Source organism: Otolemur garnettii, unplaced genomic scaffold (assembly GCF_000181295.1).
Source record: "Otolemur garnettii isolate 467f Iridium unplaced genomic scaffold, OtoGar3 scaffold00162, whole genome shotgun sequence".
Taxonomy (NCBI): domain Eukaryota; kingdom Metazoa; phylum Chordata; class Mammalia; order Primates; family Galagidae; genus Otolemur; species Otolemur garnettii.
This window is the reverse complement of record NW_003852557.1, coordinates 3,662,877-3,677,702: the sequence shown is the minus strand read 5'-3', so window position 1 is coordinate 3,677,702 and position 14,826 is coordinate 3,662,877. Positions and strand designations below refer to the sequence as shown.

The 14,826-nt window shown below is 38.7% G+C and overlaps 1 protein-coding gene across 3 annotated transcripts in view; it reads right to left on the bottom strand.

The window, feature by feature from the left end:
• STXBP4 (syntaxin binding protein 4) overlaps positions 1-14,826 on the bottom strand; it is a 144,729-nt gene that overhangs the window by 53,627 nt on the left and 76,276 nt on the right. For all 3 annotated transcript variants that reach the window (XM_003800024.2, XM_023519220.1, XM_023519221.1), the window contains exon 14: positions 13,859-13,992. In XM_003800024.2, coding sequence (XP_003800072.1) covers positions 13,859-13,992 — 134 coding nt within the window. The remainder of the gene's footprint in view (positions 1-13,858; positions 13,993-14,826) is intronic.

Sequence of the window (14,826 nt, the reverse complement as noted above, 5' to 3'; positions counted from 1 at the left end):
TGGGTTTGAACCTGCCACCTCCGGCATATGGGGCCAGTGCCCTACTCCTTTGAGCCATAGGCGCTGCCCCTGAACCTTCTCTTTTTAAGGTCACAAACGCTTACAATCTCAGTCAACCCTCTTCTCACTTGTTGATCTCCTCTTATCAGCATTTAGCACCGTGACAACTCTCTTCTTGAAATTTCCTTGTCCCTGGGCTTTCCCCTTCCCCCAATGATCTATTTTTTACTTCTTCCTGTCATCCTGACTGCTCCCAATCTGGCCTGCCTTCCTCCTCTGAACTGTCTCAAAGGACTTATCCCTTTGTTGTAGCCTCTCAATTCAATGTTGGGTCTTCAATCACTAAAACTACCTTAACAACCCCCCAAATAAGTAACACCTCCAAATCCTGACCTCTCTTCCAATTTCCCTCTGGACAGCATCTCAATATGTTTAATGTGGAGCTTCTTTTCCTAAACTCCCAGATGTGTCTTTCCTGATGAGATCCTTGATTTATTCCACGGTTCAACCAATCTCCAGTAAGCCAGGTTCAAAAATCCGTTTCATTTTTATTCCTCTGTCTTGTTTTTCTTGGGAAATGGTTAGTCCTATATAACCTGCCTCTGCCATGTAACTCATTTACTTATCCAATCCCTGACTGCTGTAGTAGATTCTAAGGTTGTCGTGGTCCGGACTTTGGCTTTCTGGAGCTTACATTCTGGTGAAGAAACAATTTCAGGTAGTAAATAAGTTATATTGGAAAAAAACAAGGGCAGATCAAGAAGGAGCGGCACTAATGATGGGGCTGATCAGGGAAAGCCTCTCTCAAAAGGCGACAGCAAAGCTGAGACCTCAGTGAAATGAGTGAGTCTTGTGAGCGTCTGAGGAAATACCAGTCCAGCCAGGTGGAACAGCAAATGCAAAGACCCTAGGATAGGAAGATGTTTGAAGAACTAGAAGAAGACTCGTAAGACTGGCGTCCAGTAAGCCAGGGAAGAGTGGTGGACAATGAGATCAGACAGCTAGGCAGGGCCAATGGTGAAGGTCCATTTCCTACCCAAATTGTACCGCTGCTTTAAAGAGTGAAATGTTACTTTGGAATTGTTTTCAGGGCCTTCATTACATGATTTCTTCATTACCTGTTCTCAGAGGAGTAATTTAATATGATAGATCAAGTAAATCCATATGAGTAGAAATCTTTCACCATCTTCTAAGGATTCCAGCTCTCAAGAAAAAAAAAAAAAAAGACCCAGGGTGGGAGGTGGTGAGGGGAAGAGAATAGTTGTTTAAGGATGTAAGGACGATGTTATCTTTTTACAAAGTGACAATGAACAATAAGATTATAACAATGACGATACTGAGGATGATGTGAATACCTGCCAGATGCCAGCCACTTTATTCATACACAGCTAGCTACTTCAGATCTATTATTACCTTAAACCCTCATAGCAACCCTGTGAATTGGTGATATCTCCATCTTTATAGATGAAAATATGAGACTTGGGGTGCTTACAGAACTCTAATAGCATGAAACTATTATGCGGTAGAGCTGGAATTGGAGCTCTATAGTATATTGTCTTTTTACTATACTGTTTTACCTATCTGCAAGTAGAAATAAATCTACTTTTTTTGGATCAAGATATATCTTTGTATAGGGTACAAAGAATATTTATGTACGAATGGAAGGCTATTTTACAAATGTTATTTCATTTTGTCCTGCAATGCTTAGAGACAAGTATGTCATTTTCTATTTTATAAATGGAGCAAAAGTGAAATTGGATAATTTACCCAAAGTTGTAAAGTATCTTGTCTAGAAGCCCGTTTCCTCACTCTCAGTGTTTTCCCTATTCTACTTTGACTTTAACTTTACCAGCATCTGGGGGTTCTTATAAAATAATTGAGAAATGCCAATAGTATTGTGAAGTCCCCTAAACTAATCACTTTCAAATCTGATCAATAATGTTGGTTAAGTTCATAAGGTCACAAATGTTTAAAAAATATTACTAAAAGTTCAGTTCTTGATTCTACATCCTCAGTTTTAAAATCTTTACCTAGGAACATTTTTTATTCCCTCACTATGCATTATTATGTCATTATGAGATTTTGTGATGCTTAAACATGCTTTTAAAATATGCTTTAAATTTTACAAGTAACTAATGCTCATTCTAAAAAAAAAAAATCAAGCAACGTAGAAGTCACTAATAAAAAACTAGAGAGCCCCCCAATCTTACCTCCTGAGAAAACCAATTTCATCAATGAATCTGATTTAAAACAACTAAAGCTCTTTGAGCCAAGGTAACTTTTTGCAGCAGAACCTCTGTAGTTGACCAGCCAAGGTACTGTAACAAATTGGTGCTCAACATAAGTAAGACACTTGGCCTACTACACTGATATGTACATGCACGTATCTGGTCTATGAAAATTAGGTTACCTTAATGAGGTTGTCAATGTAGGGAGGTGGTCGACCATGGTGGTTCTGTTGTACTTTGTAAGTCATGAAAATTGGGTAAGATGAGGTATGTTTTGTTTAATGATTGCAATTAAAAATGAACCCCAAAACATAATCTTGATTTATAGAGCATTTTATATTTTGCAAAGCACTTTCATATTAAGTCACTTAATCCTTTATGAAAAATCCTCAATTCCTTATGTGGGAATATGCTATATTCCCACAGTACCCTTTAGAGACAGGCAGTTGCTAACACTGTGAAAGGCCATCACGTGTTACCAAATCTAAGGTGCCATCAATTAGAAGACACACGCTGTTTTATACACCTCAAAAGAGAAAAAATAATCATCAAATCACTTGTGACATAATGTCTTAATTATACCCTGTGAAACTCACAGGACTTAAAAGGAATTCTGGACTTCGAAGATCAGAGTTGGAATTCTGGCATTATCCTTTCCACTCTTGTGACTTAAATCTGTGGTCCCCAACCTCCAAGCCACAGACTGATACAGTTCTGTGGCCTGTTAGGAACTGGGCCCCTCTGCAGGAGGTGAGTGGTGGGCAAGCCAGAGAAGCTTCATCTGTATTTACTGCCACTACCTATAGCTTCCAAACTTCTGAGCTCTTTTTCCTGTGACATTCAGCAACGGGATTAAATTCCCACTGGTGCATGAACCCTACCATGAGTATGTGTGGGACCTAGGTTGTGCGCTCCTTCTAAGAATCAGATAACCACCGCTCATCCCCACGACCCCCCGTTAGTAGAAAAACTGTCTTCTATGAAACTGGTCCCTGGTGTCAAAAATGTTGGAGACTACTAACTTCAGTGAATGATTATGTTCTCTAAGTCTTGATCTTTTCATATATTTTAAGTGAGAAATATTAGTGTCTATCTCACAGGGTTGCTGTGAGGATTTCATGAACTTCACATTTTAATAGAAAATGAACTTTTAAACTGCAAAACTGATAAAATTTAAAAACTTTCTCTATATCTAACATTATTTTTAAACATATTACCTGTAACTGTAATATTAATATTCTGTTGTTGAAGGCAGGAATTTAACTTATGGATCTGAATTGAATTATTTTATCAAATTAAAATAATTATGAAAGCTGTTTCATACTGCTGGCTCTGTCCTCATGTGAACAGAAGAAAATGCCTATTCCACTAACCAGAAAGAATGCATTCAGTTTGGAGAAGGACATTTTCAGGACTTTAGGGAAAATATTTCTTTTTGGAATCATGTACTGCCATGAAATTGTCCAGTCATAGGACTGACACATGAACCATACTTTAGGCTTTTTATATAGCTAGTTCTGATTGTTAAAGGAATTGGAAGTTCAGGTTTTAGGAGAGTGATAGACTTTCTGCAAGCTTAGAAGTGGTCCTGGCAATTTTTTCTGCTTTCGTGTTAAAAACCATTTTATGTGATAGCCTGTTTACCGTGTGAGTACTGAGGTACATAGATTTTACCTAATTAAATCCTAGATATTGCACAGCCTGCAATACCCCTGACAACTACTATAGTCCTGCCTCGTGCAAGAAATTAAGCCTTGCTTGTCTAGCAATGCCTTCATTCCTTAAAGCTGCTGGTAGTACATGTGATTAGAGTATGTATCTGAAATACTTTCTCGCAAATTATCTTCTTTGAAAACCCATAGTACGTGGTAGCTGTGGGACTGATTCACACCAGATATTTGGTTTTGTATATGAAACAGAGATGTGGGGACTTCCTGATATTTACAACTGAAAAACTGTACAGGTGTGCTTCCTGTGTAGCAAGAGAGGTGAGTAGATGGCTGCTACTGGTAGCATAAAATAATTTGTTTCATGAAAAAAGCAAATACCTAAGACTTGATGAATGCGCACAGGAACGACAGGGAAATGTGGGGGAGGCTAAGACGCAAGATGATGCCAGATAATTGCTCTGTGGGATCAGACTTTTGTTTATTCCCTGATCCAATATGCACACGAATATCAAAGTTTAAACATTAATATTAAATTTCAGGTGTTCCAAAAAGTTATACACATGAACACACTACTCATCTGTTTTTTTTTTTTTTTTTAAATAAATATTTGTTCTCTGCTTCTCCAAATCTAGCCCAAGTTACTCCCATCTCCCACCTCAACCACTGCCACAGCCAGCTGGTCTCCCCGCTTTCTAACTCTTGGTACATTTACAATCCAGTTTCCAATAAATGCCTGCATGTTTCTTCAATATGTGGGCCATATGATGGTATTCCTTCTGCTTCAAACCACCAAGGGCTTTCTACGATTCTTAAAAAAAAAACGCAAACTCCTTAGCGTGGTGTTCAAACCCCTGTGTGGTCTGGCCTCTTCAGCTCCACCCTTATCCCACGCTACTCTCCTGCTTGCTCATGTGTCAGATACACACGCTTTTTTTTTTTCCTTTCCTGTCCTTTAAACACATGGAGTTTGCTCCTAGCTCTCTGCCCTGGAGTTGAAAAGGTCTTCCCATAGATTTTCTTCAGCCTGAGTCTAGGCTCCAATGTCACCAGTTCCAAGAGGACTTTTTTTTTTTGAGACAGAGTCTTACTATGTCACCCTTGGCTCATAGCCACCTCTAACTCTTGGGCTTAATTGATTCTCTTGCCTCAGCCTCCCAAGTAGCTGGGACTACAGGCACCTGCCACAAGACCCAGGTATTTTTTTTTGGTTGTTGTTGTTTAGCTGGCCTGGGCCAGGTTTGAACCTGCCACCCTCTGTGTATGTGGCTGGCCCCATAACCACTGTGCTATAGGCACTGAGCCCCAAGAGGCCTTCTTTACCCATCAATCTAATATAGCATCCCAACTTACCTCTCCTAATTTCTCATTTGGTTTTATTATATGCATACCCCTCACCAACTCTCTGGAATTATTTACTTATTTGCTTACTTGTTTGTCCATCTCTCCCCATGACAATCTGCCTAACAGCTTGATAGCAAGGGCCTTGCTTATGCTGTCTTCCCAGGGTTTGACCCATTATAGATAATAAATAGTTTTTGAAGGAGCAAAGTAATGGATGTAAATGATTACCTTTTCTTAAGTGATATATTTTTCTCATCGCTTTTTTTTCCTCTGGAAATAAAATTGTACCAGGAAAGAAATTACTTTTCTTGAAACTAACAATAATTTGCCCACTTAAAACAAGTTAAATCACCCAAGATTAAATGTGATATGTTTTCTTAATGGAAACTTACAGCAGTGACCTACTTTCAATTTGCAACAATACAAGAGAAAATGTGAGTTTCCCGTTTCCTTGAATGGTTAAGACACCACAAATATTTACTGTGGTTATTATCTGGCTTTGAATAATCATGTCACCAGCGAACAGGTCTAAACAGTACAAAAACCAGGTAACACTGCCTCTTAAAGAACACAGAATCGCGTAATAAGCTACTCTAATACTTAGAATATCATGCCAATTCTAGGAGAAGAAAGATTTATCAGTAGCATGATGACTTTGTGTGGAGGCAAATATCACAATGCCTATTTTAAATAGTTAGATGACTTTCATTGAGTAAACATGATTTCTCCTTTGATAATTTCATGCTAGTTAATAAAAATATGCTCTGGGCGAAATGCAGAAAGCAATGAGGAGTGGTTGAGGTCTAGAATAAGTTGGATGAGAAGACGCTGTATCAAGGCTGAGCCTTAGGTCTAAAAGAAGGACCAGATTTGAAAGACAAGTCATGAAAAACTTCGACAAGTTGCGGTTCTGCTTTTCTCCTTTTTTCTCACATCCCCTTTTCTCATCTGCTTCACTAACTTCTAATTAGCTTCAGAATGTAAACACAAAGGCACCTAGCACAGACATTCTATTTTTCAAAGTTAAAATACTGCTGATTGCAGATGGGAACACCTGAATTGATGCAGGAGGCTTGCACAGACAAATCCATGCAATTACATGGTCACTGCTTGGTTAGGGAAATGTCCTTATTTTCGACTGGTTGAGTAAAAATGACATAATTATTTGACGAATTTGTAACAGTTGAACAACCGTATTATGGACTGAGTATCCCTTATCTGAAATGCTTGGGACCAAATGTGTTTTGGGTTCTGGATTTTCTTGGATTTTTGAATATTTGCATATACATGGGCTATCTTAGGAATGGGAACCAACATTAACCATAAAATTCATTCATGTTTCATAAGTACCTTATACATGGAGTCTAAAGGTCATTTTTCACACATTCTAAATACTATAATTTGGTGCATGAATCAAAGTTTGTGTACAACTGAACTAACAGAAAGCAAAGGTATCGTTATCTCAGCTACCCATGTGGACAGTCTGCGGTTGTTTAGCATCATGTCTGCTCAGAAAAGCTATTTCGAAGCAGAAGTGGGCTGGGAGGGTCTTTTCCCCCCTCAGGGATGTTGTGTGCCTGTGTTTTGACTGCAGCCTGTCACATGAGATCTATTTTCTACTTGGGGTGTCATGTCGGTGCTCAAAAAATTTTGCAATTTGGAGCAGTTCAAATTTTGACTTTTGGATTAAGGATGTGCCCTATGCGTATAAGAAATATGACAATGAAAATATGTACATGTTACTGTTGTTAAATTTTAAGCCTTTTTAATTCTGTGAAGACAAAAAGTGGAAACCTAACAAATACATGTATATGTAAAAATAAAAAAATAAAAAAAAGTACATGTACATACCTAGGCACATCTTTCATCTTTCTTTTTTGTTTGTTTGCTTTATTATTATTTATTTATTTATTTATTTATTTATTTTTTGCAGTTTTTGGCTGGGGCTGGGTTTGAACCTGCCACCTCTGGCATATGAGCTGGTGCCTTACTCCTTTGAGCCACAGGTGCCGCCCTCTTTCACCCCTTTCTTTCCAAAAATACTAATAGGTAGGATCGCTGAGATAAAATATATGACCACTAAAGTCATTTTAACTTTCAAAAAAACCCTTCCGAATGGATATTTTCAAAGCTCTTGATGCATGATGCAAAGTTGATTTCCAAGGATGTCGTGCCAAGTTATATAGTAGGTGGGAGTGTTTACTTTCAACTTTAATTAGTGGTAGGCCCAGATGGCTCCTAAATTGGACATTTTTTAAAATGTCTAATATATGAGTAATTGAAGAGAAGAAAGAATATTCCCTATAGGAGGATTCTTGCCTCTTGTTTCCTTTGGTTAGGTTCTCATTCAGGCCTCTATGAGTATAGGAAACTTAGCTCCAACCTAGTTCTATGAATCTCGGATGCTTCAGATTCCACTTATCATGGTAGTTTTATCCTCTTTCTGGAGCAAAGAGACAGTCACTTTTTTTTTTTGAGACACAGTCTTGAGCTGTTGCCCTGGGTAGAGTGCTGTGGCATCACTGCTCACAGTAACCTCAAAGTGATTCTCTTGCCTGCACCTCCCAAATAGCTGGGACTACAGACACCCACCACAACGCCTGGCTGTTTTTTTGTTGCAGTTGTCACTGTTGTTTTAGCTGGCCTGGGCCAGATTTGAGCCTGTCAGCCTCAGTGTATGTGGCTGGCGCCCTACCCAGTGAGCTATGGGCACTGCCTCACTTCTTGTTTTTTTTTTTTTTCTTTAAACATATATATGCACACACACGCTTTTAAATGCCATTTCTAAGTGGAGGAGAAGAATGGGAAGATTTTAGCCTAAGAGGACTCTACTACTTTGATCCTGAAGTCCATTCTGAGTCTTGATGGCTATGATTTTTGCTTTTAGTAATGTGAACCTTTTATAATCATATATTTGTATGTATATGTATTTATTTGTTTATAAGAACTTGAATGAGATGTGTGTATACATTTTTATTTATAAATGCTTGAAATTAGACAGCTCTCTGCTCAAGAGTTGGTTTTTGATCTCTGAAAGAATACATGGGGCTCTCAGTTCCCCTAACATCTGGCCAAGTTGCTGTTGGAGTTACCCCCAAACCTCAGGCTGGGGCTGGCCAACGGGCACTTGCATTGCCGAGTAGAGGGATGACGCAGCAGTCTGAGGGGAGGGAGAAGCACACTAGGCCCAGAGGTCCGTGCAGAGAGATGTGGCATTTGGTGTAGAAGCTGCTGTGCCCGCTCATTTTACCCTGAAGGCTTCCTGCCTGCCCCAGTGCCTGTCAGACCTGAAATATGCCTCTGCTCCCTAAAGGACCAAGCCCCAGCTGGCCTTCTGCTTGACACAGAATCTGTGTGACCCCTGAGGATTTCAACAAATGCCATTGACTTGCCAAAATAAAAGAGAGTGAAAAGAGTCCATCTACCTCCCAGCCTGTCTTTGACTATATTCATTACTCCTTCCAATTAGAACATGGCAAGGGTAACCTCCTACCAGGGTTCCCACCGGCCAGTTACTCCCATAATTGCCACTGTTGCTCAGCAGGGGGAGAAACAAGTTGGCCCTTTGTGATTTCTTTCATGTGGTCCTACCTGCCCTGTACTGGAAAGTTTTTCAGATTCTCCTGTAACAGCTAATGCTTTTGAACATTTTTACCCTATTTTTATATTCTATTTATCATTGCCATGGGAAATGGGATGAAGGGTGTTAGATGCCTGTGATTATGTTGCCAACTTATCAGAAAGTCAATAAGTTTTCTTTTTATTAAAGACCTCCTAGGGGACATCTGGGAGGATTTATTTATTTTTTCATACGCACTTCTTTTTTTTCAGATAGAACTGTTTCTTTCTGCTTTTGTTACATAATTATTTTGTCAATCTATGTCAGCCAAATACAGATTACAGTTCTGAACAAGCAATTATATCAAATAAAGATTACACAACAGCATTGCAATGTCATCGATCACGTATAGAATGAAGATCGATAGAAGCATCTCTGGGGGTTCCGATGCTGATTAAAACTGCCTATTCTGTTTTCAGACTGTCTTCCTGGAAGTAATAAACAGAACAGACCAAAGTTTCCTCACACTTAGCAATAAACAACTGAAAGATAAGATGCTGATTCAGACCTTTTTTTAGTCGCAGTTTCCTGTGATGGTTATATTCTAACTTGAACTCAATCACATTGAATGTTACACATTATGAAAAGCTCTCCTAATGTTGAAAGAAGCTTTAGACAATAGTAATTTAATACCTACCATAGAGAGAAAGTAAATTTAAGTTAATTACTTTAGATAACGGTAATGTGGCACCAGCAGTAGCCACAGCAGTGGCAGCAGCAGTAACACTCATACATGGAGCATCTTACACTAGCAGGGCTCTGTTAGGAACCTATACATATATTTCATTTAATTCTCCAATCCTGCCACTTTGATATTATGAGCTCCACTTTTTATAGGAGAAACAGACCCAGAGGTTAAGTTTGTCCAATGAATCTGGATGAACACTTGGGGTGCTCCCTGGAATGCCTCAAGATGGGACCAGCAGAGATGCTGTGGAGCTCTGATTGCCTGGATTCCAACTGCGGCTGACTCCAGCTGCCGCTCGGACTCACACACTTCCCTACTGCTAGAGGTGTTCTAGGGGCAGGCTGGCCACGTCTGCGTGCTGGAGAGAATACTTGTGCTCCCTGTGACTCCATGGGGGTGGGGTGGGGTGGGGTGTCCTAGTGGCGTTCATAAACACTTGGAAAATGGGTGCAAAATCTGTGCAATCTCACATTTCTGGGAAGAGAGTTTTTACCAGATTTCAACAAGTTTACAATCCTGAGAAGGTTCAGAATTATCTTCTAGCTATTCCTCAGAGCCTGGCCTTAAGTTGTGAAGATCCAAGAAATCTCATCCTGGAGATTTCTGAGGAAATCCCACAGTATAACATCCTAGAGTATGCTTACATTTAAAACAAAGTGGAGGCACTTGCCCAGCAGAAGATTTCAAACAGAAACTTGAAATAATCAGATAGCCAAGGCAAAGACAATGAGGGAGGGATTGTGGCTGAATTTATCTATCTCGTGGTGGTAATTATCTGTTTCCCATTACCTATGTAGAAAAAGCTGCTGCTTCGAGAGACAGAAAAAATGAGCTGAGCTTATCTGAGAGATCAAACTTAAAAAGACATGTCATAGAAAATTAGAAAATGTGCTGGCAAAGGACGCCAGCATTAGCAATCACGTTGCCTGATAAAGGGACAACACAGAAACGCGTTTGAAAGAGCAAAGTGTGTATCATTGTACCAGGGACGAAAAGTGCAGCTGGAATTTTTCACTTTTCTTCCAAAATAGTTCTGCTGAATTTCAAATATTTTCTTTGAATAATCATGTTTGACAGATATAAAGGTCAATGTTAGCAAGGTAATTAAAATTAATGATGGCAATGTCTACTGGGCTATGTCTACGCAGGTGTTTCTCTCACTGTTTCCACCTGCGCTTACATGTAACATCAGGAGTGATTATTTTCATCCCACAGAATTTCTTCATATAATAAACACTAGGGGTTTTTGATGAATAATTTGATTTTCACAAATGTATTAGGTTATAAAAAATTTCAAATATATACTTATTATAGAAGTTAAATAGATACTATTAAAGGCATGGATTTCAATCCTCCATAGCATAGCTGTAAAGTCAGAAGTTACCCAAAAGGATCATTGAATGTTGCCCTATACCAAGCTAAGCCATTTACTACCCAGAACTATGCTCAAAACTTACTATTTGATACTTAACTAATATAGAATTTTATATCCATTCAGCTATAGAGCTATCTATCTATCTTTTTTCTTTAGATATTAGGTCCTTAAAAGTGGCAAACTAGAGGGATAGTGGAATGTTAGAGGCCAGCACAAAAGACAACTGGCAGATATGATGATTTTCAGGGAAGAGATAGAAAAATAAACAAAACCTAGCTACTCTCTACCTACACGCCATATGTTCATGGATATGTGTAATGATGATATTGAGCCATCCCAACTAAATTAACTTACTTTTAGCATACACAGCAGAAACTTTGCATGTTAACCCCCCAAGGGACTCTAACAAACTGGTCAACATACAGAGGTTGCCAACATAAGGAATTTGACCTATTGTACTGGTACGTGTCCATCAATAAAAATTAGGTCAACTTAAGGAGGTGGTCAATGCAGTGCAGTGACCTTGCCACTTTCCTATCCATGGGTGTTGCCTGAGTTTCTTTCCCTTGAATCAGGATTGACAAATGGAAAGAATATGGTGGAAGCAAGGCTGTGTGACTTCTGAGGCGGGGCCATAAAAGGCGACACGTTTTTGTCTTTCTCACTGGAACGTAAGATGTTTACCTTCCGGCTGCCATATAGGACAGACCGGATACTGGTAGGTGTTCCAGCTGATAGCCCAAGCTCAGCTCCCATCTCGAATGTCCAGCCCAAGAACCAAATGATGGCAACCCCAGCAGATACCTGACTACAACCACGTGACAGTCCCTTAACAAGAACTGCCTAGCCGAGACCAGTTAGCCAACAGGACCGTGATGGACAATAAGTAAATTGTTGTTTCAAACCATCAAGTTTTGGATTGACTTGTTATACAACAATGACAAATAGAACAGCTAATTTAAAAGTTAGTGCTGTGTATATAGTTCAACCACAATCCAAAACATACTTCTGAGTATGTCTTTTGTACTAGGAGATGTGGTAGGGGTAGATGGCTTGTTAAAAATTTTATTATTTAATCTTTACAACAACATTGTGGTGTATTATTTTCACTTAATAGACTTTAAAATGACTTTTTAAAAGTTCTCTTCAATAAGTATTTTTCTTTCGTGGAAGCTACTTCTCAAATTATTGATGCAATGTTTTAATTACTCTTTTGAAGGATAATATTCCCAGTTTATTGAAAGAACAATTTAGTTATGTTCAGAATATTATATTACCTTTGTTAGAGTCTTTAAAAAATTTTTTGTCTGGCATCTCCCTATTAGTCTGTTCTTCTCACCCCTGGACCATTGTTAGGTGATTTTTGGTTGTTCATTCGTATTTATAAACAAGGATCACCATCAGAGGTCCTCAGGGTGGTATCAGACACAAGGAGCGTTTTTTGAAATTGAGACACAGGATCTGTTATCCTGATGTTTAGGGATATTTTTGGTAGTAACAGGGTGTCAAGAATATTAAACACTCTATCTTTATGGAATGTTTTGGACAGTCCTATACAACAAAGAATTGTCCGATATCCTGTAGGATTTTCAAATGTCCTACTAGACACTCGTATGAGTAAAAACAAAACAAAAAAACAAACAAACAAACAAACAAAAACCCCTTGTTTTTAATTATTTCAGTCTGGAACCTAACTCCATTTTCAGATAAACCCAATTAAATTTTCCAGGCTTCTGACTGCTATGCAAATTGATGAAGAGTGTACTTTCTTTTACTCAGAACTTAACCAAGAGTTGTTCGCTATTTTGGATAATGATGTTACTGATGCCAACGTGCTCGTGCTGTTTAATTAGTAACACAATGAATGTACGTGTACCAATCTACACTCACGCTGACACATCTGTAGTGATTCCACGTGCAGGTCCAAGCACCTGATGACTTTTTCTCCCAATGCTTGTTGTACCCAAGCTTTCACCTTTTGAATATATATTTCATTACAAATCACCTTCCTCTTATTTTTCCTTGTATAGAGTATGTTTTGACGTTCATAAATAATGGTTATAATTAGGTGAATTATCCACAGTTTTTATTGCAGAAAAATAATTAGTATGTTAGAAGAGTCACAAAATGGTAGTTGAAATTCATGAGAGACAAGAGTGCCTGGGAGAGAAGAGAAGGGAAAGACGGAGATGTCTGAGCATTGAAGTTTTCCCCAGAGATCGCTCTCTCTGTAGGGATGTTGGAAGTTCCTGAGAGCACGGCCTTGCTTCTTTTTCTAGCCAGTGCTGACTCTACAGGTATCTGGTGACAGATCATGAAGTTTCTTTAGAGAGGCCCTCACTAAATGTCTGAGCCAGCAGCTCTGAATAGAAGGGAGCAGGTTTGGTTATTCCACAGCCCTTTAATTAATTGACCTGCTAAATGCCCCAGGGTCTATTCCCAGCCTCCCTGGACTCTGATCCTAGTCCCTAGTCCCCCCACCCCCCTCCCCTCCGTCCCCCCCAACCATGGTTCTATTTAGCTCGCTGTTTCAGCAGTGTTGTTTTTTGTATTTACTGTGTTTTAGGGGCTTTTACTCAGTTGAGTTGTACCTTATTCCATCTGTGGTATATTTTTAAAAAATCCCCCAATGTCAATTCCACTCTTCTAAGTTTCCAGCATATACTTATTCTTCCTTTTTAAAGAAATTTTATGAAAGTAGAGATAAAGACATGTCTTAATCTGCTATCTTTAGATGGAAGCCATTTTGATCACTGTAAATAAAGCAAATATTCTCCCCCGGAATTGGTGCATTAAGATTTCTGTCGATGAGCTATCAATGTTACTGTAGGCAAACCAATACATTTAGCAAAATTAAGTTGTTAGACTTAAATTTTTCTTCTTTTGCTTTGTTACGTGAATTATTAACAAAAAGTGAAAGAAGTACAAAAAACTTACAATCCATGTCAAGCAGGGCGTGAACAGACTTAACAAGCTGCTTAGATTCAAGCGCCAGTGTTGCTGGGATGTCACGTCCGTGCCTTCCCAGGGATGCGGAGGAAGTTTTAGAAGTGAACACCATTCTTCTTTCACTGTGAGGGTAATAAAACAAAGTTGAACTTAAGCAAAACAACATTTATCTTTGCCAAATCTGAATTCATATTACTTACAAATTTGTACAAAAATATTTCTATTTCTGGGAAGTTTATGTTATAGCTATATAGGAAGTAACTCATATAAAATAATATTTCTGTTTTTAATGATTTATTATGCAATCGGCAGGCATATTTTAAAAGTTGCATTGACTTCGCATGTAAGGAGCAAATAAAGAAGAAAAGCCGACCTTCTAAATGAGGGGGTCCTCAAACTTTTTAAACAGGGGGCCAGTTCACTGTCCTTCAGACTGTTGGAGGGCTGGACTGCAGGCCCCGGGACGAGTTGGCTGCTAAGCAGTACGGGCAGCGGCGGCAAAAACACCTGGCAGGCCGGATAAATGTCCTAGGTGGGCTGCATGTGGCCCGCGGACCGTAGTTTCTAAATTATTCATTTGGCTCATTTTGTGAATGCTTGTGTTTTGTTAACATACTGTAACTTTATTTTTGTAGAAATTCAAATTAAGCTTTGAATTTGTGTTTATATTTTGCTCTGGATTTTGCATCACGCTTAATAAGATGAATTATATATAAGTAGTGATTGTTTTATCAGTTTAAAATTGTCTGTTTTCATGCTTAATAAGATGAATTATATATAAGTAGTGATTGTTTTATCAGTTTAAAATTGTCTGTTTTCATGCTTAATAAGATGAATTATATATAAGTAGTGATTGTTTTATCAGTTTAAAATAGTCTCTTTTCAAATAAAGAGACAATTTCGCTCTAAAACGTCCCTCGCATCCCTGGGAAGGCACGGACGTGACATCCCAGCAA